Source organism: Pan troglodytes, chromosome 1 (genome assembly GCF_028858775.2).
Source record: "Pan troglodytes isolate AG18354 chromosome 1, NHGRI_mPanTro3-v2.0_pri, whole genome shotgun sequence".
Classification (NCBI taxonomy): Eukaryota; Metazoa; Chordata; class Mammalia; order Primates; family Hominidae; genus Pan; species Pan troglodytes.
Window position 1 is genome coordinate 225,600,939 of NC_072398.2, and position 16,049 is coordinate 225,616,987.

At 53.1% G+C, this 16,049-nt stretch overlaps 1 protein-coding gene across 2 annotated transcripts in view; it reads left to right on the forward strand.

Moving 5' to 3' along the window:
• The first annotated feature begins 5,806 nt into the window (after window positions 1–5,806).
• ACOT7 (acyl-CoA thioesterase 7) overlaps window positions 5,807–16,049 on the forward strand; it is a 134,259-nt gene continuing 124,016 nt past the window's right edge. The window contains exon 1 of one of the 2 annotated variants that reach the window (XM_016953100.3): window positions 5,807–6,936. In XM_016953100.3, the coding sequence (XP_016808589.1) occupies window positions 6,794–6,936 (143 nt within the window). In that variant the 5' untranslated portion in view covers window positions 5,807–6,793. Of the gene's footprint in view, window positions 6,937–14,435; window positions 14,712–16,049 lie in introns of those variants that run through there. The other variant, XM_001156114.4, reaches the window with a different exon arrangement.

Below are 16,049 nucleotides of genomic sequence, written 5' to 3' on the forward strand. Positions count from 1 at the left end.
CCTTGACTCACTGCAGCCTCCGCCCCCTGGGTTCAAGTGATTCTCCTGCCTCAGCCTCCCGAGTAGCTGGGACTACAGGTGCGCGCTGCCGTGCCCAGCTAATTTTTGTATTTTTAGTAGAGATGGGGTTTCACCATCTTGGCCAGGATGATCTTGAACTCCTGACCTCGTGATCTGCCTGCCTCGGCCTCTTAAAGTATTGGGATTACAGGCGTGAGCCACCGCGCCCAGCCCTATTTAAACCATATATAGATATATACATATTTTTTCTTTTTTTTTTTTTGAGACAAAGTCTTGCTCTGCGGCCCAGGCTGGAGTGCAGTGGTGGGATCTCGGCTTACTGTAAGCTCCGCCTCCCAGGTTCAAGCCATTCTCCTGCCTCAGCCTCCTGAGTAGCTGGGACTACAGGCGCCCGCCATCACGCCCGGCTAATTTTCTGTATTTTTAGTAGAGATGGGGTTTCACCGTGTTAGCCAGTATGGTGTTGATCTCCTGACCTCGTGATCTGCCCACCTCGGCCTCCCAAAGTGCTGGGATTACAGGCATGAGCCACTGCGCCCGGCCTAAACCATATATTTAAAGATAGTTTAAAATATTTAAAGATTGTTTAAAGTGACAGTTTGTCAATATTTTTAAAGAGTATAAGCTAAATATAATGAATTAATATCTGCTGTTGATATAATAATTATGAAGTCATTCATAAAATATTTATTGAGTACCTACTATGTGCTAGGCACTCTTCTTGGAGCTTGGGATACAGCAGTGAATAAAACAGTAAAAAATTCCTGCTCTATACCTTCTAGTTGGGGGAGAGGCAATAAACATATGGGTGCAATACGTATTAAACGGTGTTAGGTGCTAACGAGAAAAATAAACCAGGGAGGAAAACTGGGAGTACTGGAGAAGACTGGGGGGACTGCAATGGGCCTAATAGAGAATGGCTGGGGAGGGCCTTATTTAGAAGGTGATGTTTGCCTGAGTAAAGGGTGGCCCAGGCAGAGGAAGGAGCAAGCGTGAAGCCTCTGAGATATGTCCGGCACATTCGAAGACTGTCCGGGAGCTCAGGGTGGCTGGAGCTAAGTGAGCCAGGGGAGAGAGCTCATGAGGTCAGAAGCGTGGATGTGGCTGTGGGGCAGACCCCTGAATGCCACAGTGAGGACTGGTCGGATCCCAGATTCATTTTGAAGGCAGAGCTTGCAGGATGTGCTGATGGTTTGGATGAGGGGTGTGAGGGAGAGAGAGAGTCACCGGTGACTCCTTGGGTCTTGGCTTGACCAACTGGAGGGACGGGACTGCAATTTCCTGGGATGGCCATTTCTGAGGGGCATCAGGACAAGGTGAGTGTCGGGTACCTGCCATGCAACCAAAGTGAGATTTGGTGCAGACAAGGGATACATGGATCTGGAATTTAGGGGAGAGCTCTGAGCTGACCAGAGATATGTATTATACAGATGGGACTTAAACTGATGAGACAGGCTCGGTGCGGTGGCTCACGCCTGTAATCCCAGCACTTTGGGAGGCCAAGGCGGACAGATCACCTGAGATCGCGAGTTCAAGACCAGCCTGGCCAACATGGTGAAACCCTGTCTCTACTAAAAATACAAAAATTAGCTGAGTGTGGTGGTGGGCGCCTGTAATTCCAGCTACTCTGGAGGCTGGAGCACGACAGTCTCTTGAACCCGGGTGGCAGAGGTTGCAGTGAGCCGAGATCGCGCCACTGCACTCCAGCCTGGGCAGCAGAGAGAGACTTTGTCTCAAAAAAATAAAAATAACAATAAATTTAGAGTGATGAGACAGCCAGGCATGGTGGCTCATGCCTGTAATCCCAGCACTTTGGTTTGGGAGGCCAGGATGGGTGGATCGCTTGAGCCCAGGAGTTCGAGACCAGCCTGACCAGACTCTATAAAGAAATACAAAAAATAGCCGGGCATGGTGGTGTGTGCCTGTGGTCTCAGCTACTCAGGAGGCTGACGTGGGAGGATCATGTGAGCCCAGGAGGTCGAGGCTGCAGTGAGTTGTGATTGCACCACTGTGCTCCAGCCTGGGTGACAGAATGAAACCCTGTCTGAAGGAAAAAAAAAAAAAGTGATGAGACAGAATGAGACCTCAAGAGTTCAAGCACTGCTGTGGGCTTGTCTAAAGTTCTGACAGGAGGCAGGGAGGCAGTGCCAGCAGAGCAGGCTGAGCAGTGGCCAGCGAGGGAGGTAGACGGACGTGAGGGAGGAGCGCTTCCAGGATAGGGAGGTCACATCTGCTCAATGCCGTTGAGAGGTCAAGGAAAATGACTTCTGACAACAGATTATCGGATTTAGCAACTTGGAAGGAATTAGTGACCTTGATAGATTGACTGGTAGAATCAAAAACCAAACTGGAACAGGTTCAAAGGAGGATGGGAGGTGAGGGGAGAGGGTGTGTGTGTAAGCAGCTCTTTTGAGATGTTTTGCTGAAAGCAGGGATAGAAATGGCCCACAGCTTGAGGAGCAAGTAGAAAATAGCCTAACACGAGAAGGTGAGGCTGTGGAAGGTGCAAAATCAGTGTAACTCCATTAGCACTATGGCCAAAATCATTCACAAGGTTTTTGCCGAGGAATTGGGCCCCCCCATTGCCATCCTTAAAAACAGGGCAACATCATAAGTAGTAATCTGGAGCACTATTTTCTTTCTACAGTGCAGAATGGGTACATGATAATCTCTGGGCTGAGCCGTTATCTTTTCTGGGTCCCTCTACCACCTTCAGGGTTGTGATGTGAGCAGGAGGGACAGATGCTGTCTCAGGCGGAAGGGTAGCCACACCCTTTCCCAAAAGTATAGGAACTGTTCCAGATCACTTTTTGGCCTCACTCTGGAGGGCCCAGGCTATTTCATTCTAAACCACTTGGCCTATCCTTGTCTAAGATTCCCTCTGGTTCAGTGTGTGGCTGGAATCCGGCTTTTTGTGTCCCTGATTTGTGTCCCAAGCAGCATTTGAACTTTTTTTTTTTTTTTAAGAGACGGAGTCTATGTTGCCCAGGCTGGAGTGCAGTGGCTGTTTACAGGAGCCATCAGAAGGCACTGCAGCCTCAAACTCCTAGGTTCAGGGGATCCTCTTGCCTCAGCCTCCTGGGATTATGGGTGCAAGCCCCCATGCCAGGCAGATTTAGAAGATTTTGAACAATGGAATGTCTGTAATGCTCAGAGGAGCAAGCACACCTATACAGGGAACATGGGGTCTTAGTAAATTCTTGCTGCACTCATAGCTGGGGGAAGAGCAGTATAGAGAAACAGAAGGTTTGAGGAGGGAAGAGGAAGAAAGGCCCTAACTCAGCCTGCCAAGTAGTCCTCACAACGGTCAGGAAAGTATTTATCACCCCCGTATCACAGGTAAAGAAACTGCCAGGCTGGGAACAGTGATGCACACCTGTAATCATAGCACTTTGAGAGGCGAAGGCAGGTGGATCACTTGAGCCCAGGAGTTCAAGACCAGCTTGGGCAATGTGGTGAGGCTCCTTCTATACAGAAAAGTACAAAAATTAGCTGAGCATGGTGGCACATGCCTGTGGTTCCAGCTACTCAGGAGGCTGAGGTGGGAGGGCTGCTTGAGCTCTGGAGGCAGAAGCTGCAGTGAGCAGGGATTGTGCCACTGTACTCCAGCCTGGGTGACAGAGCCAAGACTCTGTCTCAAAAGATTAAAAAAAAAAAAAAAAAAAAAAAAAAAAAAAAGGAAACTACCTTGCCTGAGGCTCTAAATCTAGTTACTGCTTCCAACCATTTCAGGATTCAATTGGGAAGAGGTGGTGTTTGAACAGGCTTGGGGGCCCTTGATGCTTGCATCAACTTAATTCTCACTAGAAAACAAAAGTCTGCGTCCGGACAAGGTGGCTCAGGCCTGTAATCCCAGCACTTTGGGAGGCTGGGGTGGGTGGATCACCTGAGGTCAGGAGTTCAAGACCAGCTTGGCCAACATGGTGAAACCCTATCTGTGAGAGGTGACAGCATGCTGGCAGTCCTCATAGCTCTCGCTCGCTCTCAGCGCCTCCTCTGCCTGGGCTCCCACTTTGGCGGCACTTTAGGAGCCCTTCAGCCTGCCGCTGCACTGTGGGAGCCCCTTTCTGGGCTGGCCAAGGCCGGACCCGGCTCCCTCAGCTTGCGGTGAGGTGTGGAGAGAGAGTCGTGGGCGGGAACTGGAGCTGCGAGCGGTGCTTGCGGGCCAGGGCGAGTTCCAGGTGGGCGTGGGCTCGGCGGACCTCGCACCCGGAGCCGCGGCCGTCCCCGCCGGCCCCGGGCAGTGAGGGGCTTAGCACCTGGGTCAGCAGCTGCTGTGCTCAATTTCTCGCAGGGCCTTAGCTGCCTTCCCGCGGGGCAGGGCTCGGGACCCGCAGCCCGCCATGCCTGAGCCTCCCCCAACTCCATGGGCTCCTGTGCGGCCCGAGCCTCCCCAACGAGCACCGCCCCCTGCTCCACGGCACCCAAGGGCTGAGGAGTGTGGGCACACAGCGCGGGACTAGCAGGCAGCTCCACCTGCAGCCCCAGTGCGGGACCCACTGGGTGAAGCCAGCTGGGCTCCTGAGTCTGGTGGGGACATGGAGAACCTTTATGTCTAGCTAAGGGATTGTAAATACACCAATCGGCACTCTGTATCTAGCTCAAGGTTTGTAAACACACCAATCAGCACCCTGTGTCTAGCTCAGGGTTTGTGAATGCACCAATCAACACTCTGTATCTAACTACGCTGGTGGGGACATGGAGAACCTTTGTGTCTAGCTCAGGGATTGTAAACGCACCAATCAGCACCCTGTCAAAACAGACCACTCTGCTCTACCAATCAGCAGAATGTGGGTAGGGCTGGATGAGAGAATAAAAGCAGGCTGCCCGAGCCAGCAGTGGCAACCCACTCTGGTCCCCTTCCACACTGTAGGAGTGTTGTTCTTTCACTCTTTGGGTCCACACTGCCTTTATGAGCTGTTAACATTCACCGTGAAGGTCTGCAGCTTCACTCCTGAGCCAGTGAGACCACGAACCCACCAGAAGGAAGAAACTCCAGATGCGCCACCTTAAGAGCTGTAACACTCACCACGAGGGTCCGCGGCTTCATTCTTGAAGTCAGTGAGACCAAGAACCCACCAATTCTGGACACATCTGTACTAAAAATACAAAAATAAGCCAAACTTGGTGGTGCATGCCTATGGTCCCAGCTACTCAGTGTGGTTGAGGCAGGAGAATCGTTTGAAACTGGATGGCAGAGGTTACAGTGAGCTATCACACCACTGCATTCCAGCCTGGGCGACAGACTGAGACTCTATATCAAAAAAAGAAAACAGAAGGCCGGGCGTGGTGGCTCACGCCTGTAATCCCAGCACTTTGGGAGGCAGAGGCGGGCAGATCACGAGGTCAGGAGATCAAGACCATCCTGGCTAACACAGTGAAACCCCGTCTCTACTAAAAATACAAAAAATTAGCCGGGCGTGGTGGCAGGCGCCTGTAGTCCCAGCTACTTGGGAGGCTGAGGCAGGAGAATGGCGTGAACCTGGGAGGCGGAGCTTGCAGTGAGCTGAGATTGCACCACTGCACTCCAGCCTGGGCAACAGAGCGAGACTCCGTCTCAAAAAAAAAAAAAAAAAAAGAAAACAGAAAAACAAAATTCTTAGTATAAAAGTCTTGAAATCACAGAGTTCTGACTTGGACTGCCCCTGCTTCTGGGAGCTACAGATCATGCTGTGGGCTGCCTCCACGGTCTGGTAACTCAAGGGTGACCGGGGTGAGGCACAGTTCCTTCAGAGCTACCTAGCTGAGTGTAAATGGGTTGTTCAAATTGCACTAGGGAGCCGGAGTTGCGTGGGTTTTAATTTAAAGATGTAAGTACAAATCTATGTGCATTGTAGAAAATTCGGAAAAGGTCCAATTGCCTAGCAAGTAAAAAGCTGTCATTCCAGCACGTGGGGGGTGACCGCTTCTCCCTTCTTGGGTGTTTTTTGGTGGATTTTTTTTGGTGACCCCGACTGGCCTGGACTCCATTCAAGGGCACATCTTGTGCAGTAAAACACGCATGTTTCAGGGCTCCTCACTACAACACGTGCACCTCCAGGCTGGCGCTCAGCGCTCCCAGTAAAAGCTGCAGCCGGCGGTGTAGATAGTCGCGGGCCTTTCCTCCTCCCCACCTCGTGACGCTTTGTGCTGCGGAAGCAAAGGCCCGTTCCATTCCCCGTGTCTTCCCAGCAGCCGCCACCAATGCTCCTTTCTAGGAAACAGCCTTCCATTCTCTCTTAGGGCCGATCTTAGCCAGAGCCGCGATGCGGGCGACTGGTGCCGGGGTGGGTTGGGGGCGGGGGTGGGAATCAGGCCCCACTGCCAGGCGCCCGGGCCGCGCCTTCCGCTCTGACCTCATCCGGCCGCCCAGGCACTGGGCGCGGCAGCGAATCGGCGGCGCGGGCGGCCGGGAACGCCCAGCACAAATATTTACCGCCACGCGGAGAGTGAGGGCCCAAGTCCGCCCTGCTCCGCCACTTAGGCCGCCCCAGACGCTTCCCTCGGGGCTGCCACCGGGTCGGGCGCGGCTGCCGCGGCTCGCGGGCCCTCCCCGCACCGGCGCGGCCCAACCACCACCGAACCTTCTGGAAGCGGCGGCTGCCTGGGCCCTCACGCCGCCAGAATCGTACGCCCGCGCGAGCTCTCTGCAGCCTTGGCGGCCTGGGAGGCGGGGCTTGGGGTGGGGCCGGCGCGGGGGCGGGGTCGGCGCGGGGAGGCCGCGTTCGATTCGCCCCCGGCGCACAGGCCCCGCCTCACCAGCCCCATCGCTCCACCTCTGCCCTCCCCCTTTATGGCGCGGCCCGGGCTCATTCATTCAGCGCCGGGCCTGCCAGACACCTGCGCCCTTCTGCAGCCGCCCGCCGCATCCGCCGCCGCAGCCCCCAGCATGTCGGGCCCAGACGTCGAGACGCCGTCCGCTATCCAGATCTGCCGGTAAGAGAGGGCCCGCGCGCAGCCTGCAGCGGCCAGGCGCGCCGGTCACCGCCCCCGGCCTGCCCCGCTTGGCTCTGTGGTCCCCACCCGCCGAGGCCGCCCCCGCCCGCCGATTCCCCGCACGGCCTTCCGCGCCGCCGCCCCGGACGCCCGCCCGCCTGCGGCCGGGATGCGACTCGCGATGCCGCACAAGCCGGGCGGCCCCGCCCGCCTCCCGCCGGCTCCTCCTGGCCGCATCTCCAGGGCGGCGGCCGCGCCACGGGCCGTTTGGGCGAGAAAGCCAGGCAGGGACGGGGCGGGCGGAGGTCAATGCACAGCTCCAGAGCCCGGCGCCCGGCGCCCGTGGGCCGCCCCGCCTCGGGCCTCGCCCGAGCATCCCGGAGCCTCAGCCCCGTGGTCCTGCTTAGCCTCCTCGAGGATTCGGGATCATTACCTCGGCGGTTGTGCTGCGCTAACCAAAGCCCCCAGAGGTGGAGGGGAGGTGCCCAGAGCCTCGCGAGCCCCTCGGTGGGTGCCCCTGTGGGAGGAGGTTGCAGAGCTACCGTCTTCAGTGCACTGCTTCGGTTTGGGGGAGGGCAGGTGTTGAAAGGAAAAACAGATAATACTGTCTACTTCTAACAGTTTACTATCAAGAAAAGGGAATCAGTGGTCTGTTGGGCCTGAAAGCATCTTACACAATAGAGGCAAAGGGTTGTCCTTCTAGAGCACCCCCTCTTCTTCCACCAGGTACTGAGTAGATAGATGCAGGCCCCCAGAGGAAGCTGGAGGCTGGAGATCATGAACAAGCTCATTTCCCATAGGAGGTGGGGAGGGCAGCCTGAAGGTTACTCTGCAGTTCTCTTCGGCAGAATCGGAAGCAGCAGGCTGGCATTTGTGCATGAGCTAAGTGAGGACAAGGAGTCTAGGTTTTCAGCCACTGCACACAGGCTCTGTGGCCTGCGACCGGTCCTATCCTGCTTGATGAACTACCAGGAGTGAGAGCTGCTTTCTGTTTTGGTAGTGGGTTCCTCACATTTGGGGGTTGGGCATCACAGACTGACCTTGGGCTCAAGCCAAGTCCAATAGAAGCAAGTTACTTTCCTGTAGATGTTGACATCTCCAGGAAGGCTGGGCATATAGCAAGTCCTGGGTCTATGGCGATTCTTGACTCTCAGTCTCATCTTCTGGCCTGGTCGAGGGCCTCTCCTTACCTCAAGGTCGGTTTTGACTTTTCCAGAGGAGGAACGTCTTTGGGGGAGCCCTGCCCCTTTGACTTTGGCTCTGTGGCTGTTCTGGTCCCATCGACTCTGGAGGTGGGGAAAGGGGGGCAAAAAAAAAAAAATGGAAATAACTGGAGACAGACAGCCTGCATCAGGTTCCTGAATCAGCTCTGCTGAGTATTGGCTGGGAAACTTGGGCTCCATGGTTTGCAAAGAGCTTATACCTGTCTCATCCCACTTGGTTTGCCCAACTTCCCTGGGAGGTTGATCGTCGGTAGTGCCACCCTTACCTGTGTGGAGAAGGAAATGGCAGTTTTGGGAGTTGAGTAACTGTGTAAGGTCATCCTGCTCCAGGAGATCCAGGGACAGCCCCTGCCCAAGTCTTCTGACTCCAGATCCAGTATTCTTCCCACCCCTCTCCTGAATAAAGGAAACCTTCATTTAAATCTTCCCGTGGAAGGCTGGCCTTTTATTTACTTCTTCAGGGTGGTGAATAGCCAATTTATACATGTTGTCTTTTTTCACCCAGCTTCTAACAGTTACTAGATTTTTTGTTTTTTGAGACAGAGTCTCACTCTGTCACCCGGGCTGGAGTGCAGTGGCCCGATCTCAGCTCACTGCAACCCCTGCCTCCTGGGCTCAAGTGATTCTTGGGCCTCAGCCTCCTGAGTAGCTGGGACTACAAGAGTGCACCACCACGCCTGGCTAATTTTTGTGTTTTTAGTAGAGATGGGGTTTCTCCATGTTGGCCAGGCTGGTCTCGAACTCCTGACCTCAGGTGATCTGTGATCTGCCCGCCTCGGCCTCCCAAAGTGCTGGGATTACAGGCGTGAACCACCGCACCCAGCTGGAAAAAGTTCTTGTGCCTCAGCCTCCTGAGTAGCTGGGACTACAGGCATGCGCCACCACGCCCAGCTAATTTTTGTATTTTTAGTAGAGATGGGGTTTCATGATGTTGGCCAGGCTGGTCTTGAACTCCTGACCTCAGGTGATCCTCCCGCCTCAGCCTCTCAAAGTGCTGGGATTACAGGCGTGAGCCACTGCTCCTAGCCTAGTTACTAGATTTTTGTATAGCTTTAGACACTTCCATACAGTAAGTGTGTGCTTTTTTGTTTGTTTGTTTTTGAGACAGTCTCGCTCTGTCACCCAGACTGGAATGCAATGGCACAATCTCAGCTCACTGCAACCTCTGCCTCCTGGGTTCAAGCGATTCTTCCACCTCAGCCTCCTGAGTTGCTGGGATTATAGGTACCCGCCATCATGTCTGGCTAATTTTTGTATTTTTAGTAGAGACGGGGTTTCACCATGTTGGCCAGGCTGGTCTTGAACTCCTGACCTCAGGTGATCTGCCCGCCTCGGCCTCCCAGAGTGCTGGGATTACAGGCGTGAGCCACTGCGCCTGGCCCGTGTGTGTGCTTTTTCTTACCCACTGTAAACCAAGTCGGCTATCTCAGCTTCACAATTGCATATTGTTTCTTTTTTTTTTGGAGATGGAGTCTCACTCTGTCACCCAGGCTGGAGTGCAGTGACACACTCTCGGCTAACTGCAACCTCTGCCTCCTTAGTTCAAGTGATTCTCCTGCCTCAGCCTCCCGAGTAGCTGGGACTACAGGCGTGCACCACCGTGCCCAGCTAATTTTTGTATTTTTAGTAGAGATGGGGTTTCACCATGTTGGCCAGGCTAGTCTCGAACTCCTGACCTTAGATGATCTGCCCGCCTCGGCCTCCCAAAGTGCTGAGAATTACAGGCATGAGCCACCGTGCCTGGCCAATTGCATATTGTTTCTAAGTGGCTGCCTTGGCCAGACGACTGGTGAGGAGGATGCTTGGCTGCCCCTGCTCATGAGTGAGCAGGTGAGCCTCAGGTGCAGAGTGTGACTGCCAAAGGAGTAGGCGGGAGTGGTGGTAGGGGTAGGCCTGTGAAGAGAAGGTAGTAGGCCTGTGGTCCCATCGGCTTGACTCAGAGAAACCGCAGGACACTGGAGAGTGACTGTACTAGGATGGGGAGCCCTTTAAGGACATCTGAGCTGACACCCCAAGTTGAAAGAGGAGCCTCCTGGCCTAGCACAGCCAAGCCCATGAATTTAACAATGCTTTACTGGACACTGCCAAGAAGCATAGCACCAGGAGGGAAACGTGTGGAAAATGTGGCCCCTGCCTTAAGGGGTCACAGTCTAGCAGGGGTGAGAACGTCCAAATTCCCACCATCTTAGACACAATGGTCACATGTTCTCAGTTCAGACATTGTTGAAGGGATAGGGGCTTTTTTTTCTTTTTTTTTTTTTTTTTTGAGATGGAGTCTTGCCCTGTCCCCCAGGCTAGATGCCATCTCGGCTCACTGCAACCTCTGCCTTCGAGGTTCTAGTGATTCTCCTGCCTCAGCCTCCTGAGTAGTTGGGATTACACACGCCCGCCACCACGCCCAGCTAATTTTTTTGTATTTTTTTAGTAGAGATGGAGTTTCACCATGTTGGTCAGGCTGGTCACGAAGGGAACAGAATTTTTAATTGCATCAATTTAAATTCAGGTGGGTAGCCACCTGTGGCTGGTGGCTATCTTTTGGGGAGTGCAATATGTAGAGAAATTTAAACATCAATTTACTAGTAGGTCTGTGGGGGGCAGGGTGTTCCTAAAGGAAGCTCCAAGGCTTTCTGGGGACTGTAGCCAGCTCTGGAATAACCATGCTGATGGAGGGGGACCTTGGCATGGACACCACCCAGCAGGCAGATAACTTGGCATGCTTTATTTATAGGTAGATGTGTGAAATCTACAAGGTTTTTTTGTGTTTTCTTTGCTTGCCATGCTCTTAGATGCAGATCTACCAGGAAGTTTCCTGAGATCAGGAATTGTGTTGTACCATGTGGTACCATGAATGCCTAGAATAGTGTCTGAGGTCTAGTTGACAGGTCAATAAACAGCAGCTGAGTGGCTATGAGTTTCAGTATGTTATGGGGTTAGAATTATTTCCCCCAAGGGAAAAGACAAAGAGGGGCTCTACCTTTGTCTTTTTTTTTTTTTTTTTCTTGAGATGGAGTCTCACTCTGTTGCCCAGGCTGGAGTGCAGTGGCGCGATCTCGGCTCACTGCAAGCTCCGCCTCCCGGGTTCACGCCATTCTCCTGCCTCAGCCTCCTGAGTAGCTGGGACTACAGGCATCTGCCACCACACCCGGCTAACTTTTTTTTGTATTTTTATTAGAGATGGGGTTTCACTATGTTAGCCAGGATGGTCTCGATCTCCTGACCTTGTGGTCCTCCCACCTTGGCCTCCCAAAGTGCTGTGATTACAGGCGTGAGCCACCGTACCCGGTCTTTTTTTTTTTTTTTTTTTTTAAGAGAGTCTCACTCTGTCACCCAGGCTGGAGTGCAGTGACAGGATCTTGGCTCACTGCAGCCTCTGCCTCCCCAGTTCAAGCAATTCTCCTCTCCTCAGCTTCCCGAGTAGCTGGGACTACAGGCACCCACCACCACACTCGGCTAATTTTTGTATTTTTAGTAGAGACGGGGTTTCACTGTGTTGGCCAGGCTGGTCTCGAACTCCTGACCTTAAGTGATCTGCCCGCCTCGGCCTCCCAAAGTGCTGGAATTACAGGTGTGAGCCACTGCATCAGGCCGGGCTCTGTCTTTGGTTTTATAATGGAATTAATGAAAAGAAAGAACCTGGCCAGGCGCTGTGGCTCACGCCTGTAATCCCAGCACTTTGGGAGGCCCAGGTGGGCGGATCACGAGGTCAGGAGATGGAGACCATTCTGGCTAACACAGTGAAACCCCATCTCTACTAAAAATACAAAAAATTAGGCGGGCGTGGCGGTGTGCGCCTGTAGTCCCAGCTGCTGGGGAGGCTGCAGGCAGGAGAGTGGCATGAACCCGGGAGGCGGAGCTTGCAGTGAGCTGAGATCCCGCCACTGCACTCCAGCCTGGGCGACAGAGCGAGACTTGGTCTCAAAAAAAAAAGAAAAAAAAGTTAGCTGGGCGTAGTGGCGGGTGCCTGTAATCCCAGTTACTTGGGAAGCTGAGGCAGGAGAATCACTTGAACCTGGGAGGCGGAGGTTGCAGTGAGCCGAGATTGCGCCATTTGCACTCCAGCCTGAGCAACAAGAGCAAAACTCCGTCTCAAAAAAAAGAAAAAAAGAAAAAAAAACAAAGAACCTGATTTACAGAAGCCACACTCAGAGCTTGTATTCTTGAGCATTCCGCAAAATGATTTACAGTGCTGGCTCTCTTGCTGCTGGGATGTGTGGACCCTGGGTGAAGATGCAGTCTTTGTAACCCAGAGAGCCTGTGCGTGGGGAGGCCTTTGTCTACCCACTGTCCAACCTCACGCTGTAAGTGGGCCACTTAGCCTGGCATTGCCCTGGAATTGGCACCTGCAGCTAGCTGGCTCCCCAGTTCTGGTCAGACTAGAAGTGGCTTTCTCCTGTGTGACCCACCTGGCCTGTGTAGCCTGCACCAGGGGGTGACCCCATAGGCTGTCTTGCCATCCCACCCCTTGGCCTCTCACTCTCAGAGCCCTCCTGGGGAGGGGGATCAAGGATGTGCCTCCCCATCCTTGGACCCCTGCGTGGGAATAACTGGGGAAGTCTGTTACAAATACGGGTTTTCTGCATGTGAACAGTACTTCAGCAGAGAGTCAACAAGATGAAGATTGAGGAGACAATGGGGAAACTTGAATAATCCCTTGATAATGATTTTAAGGAATCACTACTTTTTTTTTAAGGTAGGATAATTGTTTTGTAGTTTGCTTTTTTAAACCAGCTTTATTGAGATAGATTTAGAATGCATACACAAGAATATTTGAAACGTACAGTTTGCTGAGTTTTGATGAGTGTGCACACTGAGTAGTGGCGGGCCCAGTTGTGATGTCGAATATTTCCAAACTCCCAAAATTCCCCTACTGTTGGCCCCTGGCAAAAAGATCTGCTTTCACTCACTCGCTGTGCCTCTTCTAGAATTTCGTGTCGATGGAACCGGATCGAGCTCAGTGCTGGGCCTCGCTCCTGTGTCCCCGTAGCCCTGTATTACCCTGTTCCCTGCACACTGCAGTTTCTCTTCACCAGGCCACAAAGACTTGGGATCTTGTGAATGAAGTTCACAAATGCAGATTTCAATTCATTTAGGACAGAAACGTAAAGTCACTTGCTATTTAATGATATTAGGAATTTGGATGATATTTTAGATGAGATCTTTGTTTTGTGGTTTTTATTTTTATTTGAGACAGGGTCTCGCTTAGTTGGCCAGGCAACTAAGTGGTGCAGTGGTGCAATCATGGTTCTCTGCAGCCCCGACCTTCTGGGCTCAAGGGATTCTCCCACCTCAGCCTCTCGAGTAGCTGGGACTACGAGTGCACGCCTCTGTGCCTGGCTAATGTTAAAAAGATTTTTTGTAGAGACATGATCTCACTTTGTTGCCCAGGTGGGTCTTGAACTCCTGGGCTCAAGTGATCTTCCCACCTCGGCCTCCCAAAGTGCTGGAATTGTGGGCATGAGTCACCATACCCCTCCTTTAGGTTTTTCACAAGGAGCTTTTATCTTTGAGAGGAAATGCAGACATATTTACGATGTCGTACTGGGAAGTCCGGGATTTGCTGCAGAATAACCTGGCATGGGGAGCAGGTGGGAGCAGAGACCAGAGGTGCCCTGAGCTGACTGTTTTGGGGCTCCTTGATGGGGACATAGGGGTTCGCTCCTTCCTCCCTCTACTCTTATAAGCATTTGATGTTTACCACAATGAAGAATAAAAAGAAAACCAGGCTCCTGAGCCTCCACCCCAGAGCTACTGCCTCTAACTCCAGGGGCGGGGAAGGTCAGGGAGGGGTAGGCCCAGGAATCTGCATTTTCCTCGGCCCTCCTGGAGCTTGAGGGCCACTGTCAGAGGAGGGCCAGGCACCTGCCGTGTTGTGCGGTGTGTTGGCCTTCCTCGGCTTCCCCGCAGCCTTCCAGCTCTCCCGGTGCCTGTGAGCCAAGACCTCTCTGCCCAGGTGGAACTCCGCCCAGGTGGAACTTTCTTCTACTTGCCTGAGGGCCAGCCTGAGTGGTGCGAGGTTTAAGGTCCTGGAGGTGGGAACTCTTATGAGTGTTGCTTGTGGCCCCACCCAGTTCATCCTCTCCCGCAGAGGGGTGGTGGCCCTGTCCTGTTTCCCTGTCTGTGAGTTCAGGCCGAGTCATGGATTCCTTGCATCACTGGTCTTTTGTAGAGAACATCCTGTGATCCAGTTCCGGAAGCCGAGGAGGCGGCTTGCCGGGGGCTGGTGGGGGAGGGGCAGTCCTAGGAGGAGCAGGAGCCTGGTGCTTTCTATCAGGGAGGGATCACACCTGCTCACTGCTGGGCCGGCCAGGCAGACACAGGCTTGGGCTCTGCTGGGCATCATACTTGTCACTGGGTAAACAGTTTGCCCACTTACCGCAGGATGAAGCTGCTTGCCAGGGCTCTCCGGCTCTGTGAGTTTGGGAGGCAGGCATCTTCCAGGAGGCTGGTGGCTGGCCAGGGATGTGTGGGGCCCCGGCGAGGGTGCTGGGCTCCCGTCCAGGTGGTTGGACCCAGGGCTGATCTCCCACCCTGTGGAGCCTGCATTACTGGAAGGTAGGATGACTGGGAATATTTTGTGCCCATGGTGTCTCACTTGCGACGCCGACTGGGCAGCCAGGGCCTTGGGCCGCATAACTTGGAGGAGTTTTGGGGAGGGTAGTAGGGCCGGGTGTTGGATGAGCTGTGTGTTTTGCTGGATTGGAAGTGCCCACTTAAGTGGCCACCCTCAGTGGAGACCTGGCATGTTCTTCCCCTAGGGACCAGCGGAACACCCGGGCTTTGTTGGAGGAGGTGACCTGGCAACTCTGGGCTGTGGGAATCTGGGCCTCTGCAGATCAAGGCTCCTGCGAGCCAGCAGCTGTGCTGGCTCACAGCTGGCAGCTGGCATCCGTGCCCTGCTTTGTCCCTAGGCTGGATGTTGAGCTGTGATTTTAGACCAGAAGGTTGGTGCGGGGCCAGAGGGAGCTGTTCCTGCACGATTGGCTGATCCTAACAGTGCAGTGTTGAGCTGCTTACAGATGGCTTTTGCATACTTTATTTCTCCTAAACTTTACAGAAACTCTGTTGAGTGGGCATACATACCTCCCCCTTTGTGCCAGCTTTATTGGGTTATAGTTCGCATGCCATACAATTCATTCACTAACGTGTACAAGCTAGTAGATTTCAGTTTTATGTTCACAGAGCTGTGGGATCATGACCTCCATCAATTTTGAAAGGGGTGGTAGGAGGATTTTTTGTTCTCCTGACATGGAGCTCCCCAAGCCCTTGGGACCTTTGTAGTCCTAAGAGTGTCTAGTATGCTAATGAGAGAACTGGTGGCTGGGGGCCCTAGATATAGCTTCAGGATGGGAGCTGGTCTCCAGAAAGACCAAGGGAGGATTAGCGGGTTAGCGCTTTCAACCTTACCTTCCTATACTGCAGAAGGTAGTGCCAGACTTTACTTGAATTGTAGGACACCCACCTAGTGTCAGAGAGTTGGAGAAGTGGGGTTGAAAGAGACACCCATGTTTGTTATTAAAAGCATGAGTAAAAACAGCTCGCCTAGGAATATAATTTTTGGGTCATATGGTAATTTTGTGGTTATTCTCTTGAGGAATTACCAGACTGTTTCCAAAGTGGCTGCACCATTTCACATTCCCACCAGCAGTGTAAAAAGGATTCAATTTCCCCATATCCTTGTCAGCACTTGTTATTATCCATCTTTTGAATTCTAGCCATGCTAGTAGATGTGCAGTGGTATCTCACTGTGGCTTTGATGTACATTTCCCTAATGAGAGAAGATGATACTGAGCATCTTCTCATGTGCTTATTGACCACTGTGTATTTTTAGAGAGCTGTCTAGTCAGGTCTTTCCTGTATTTTCCAATTGGTGTAATTGTCTTTTTGTTGTTG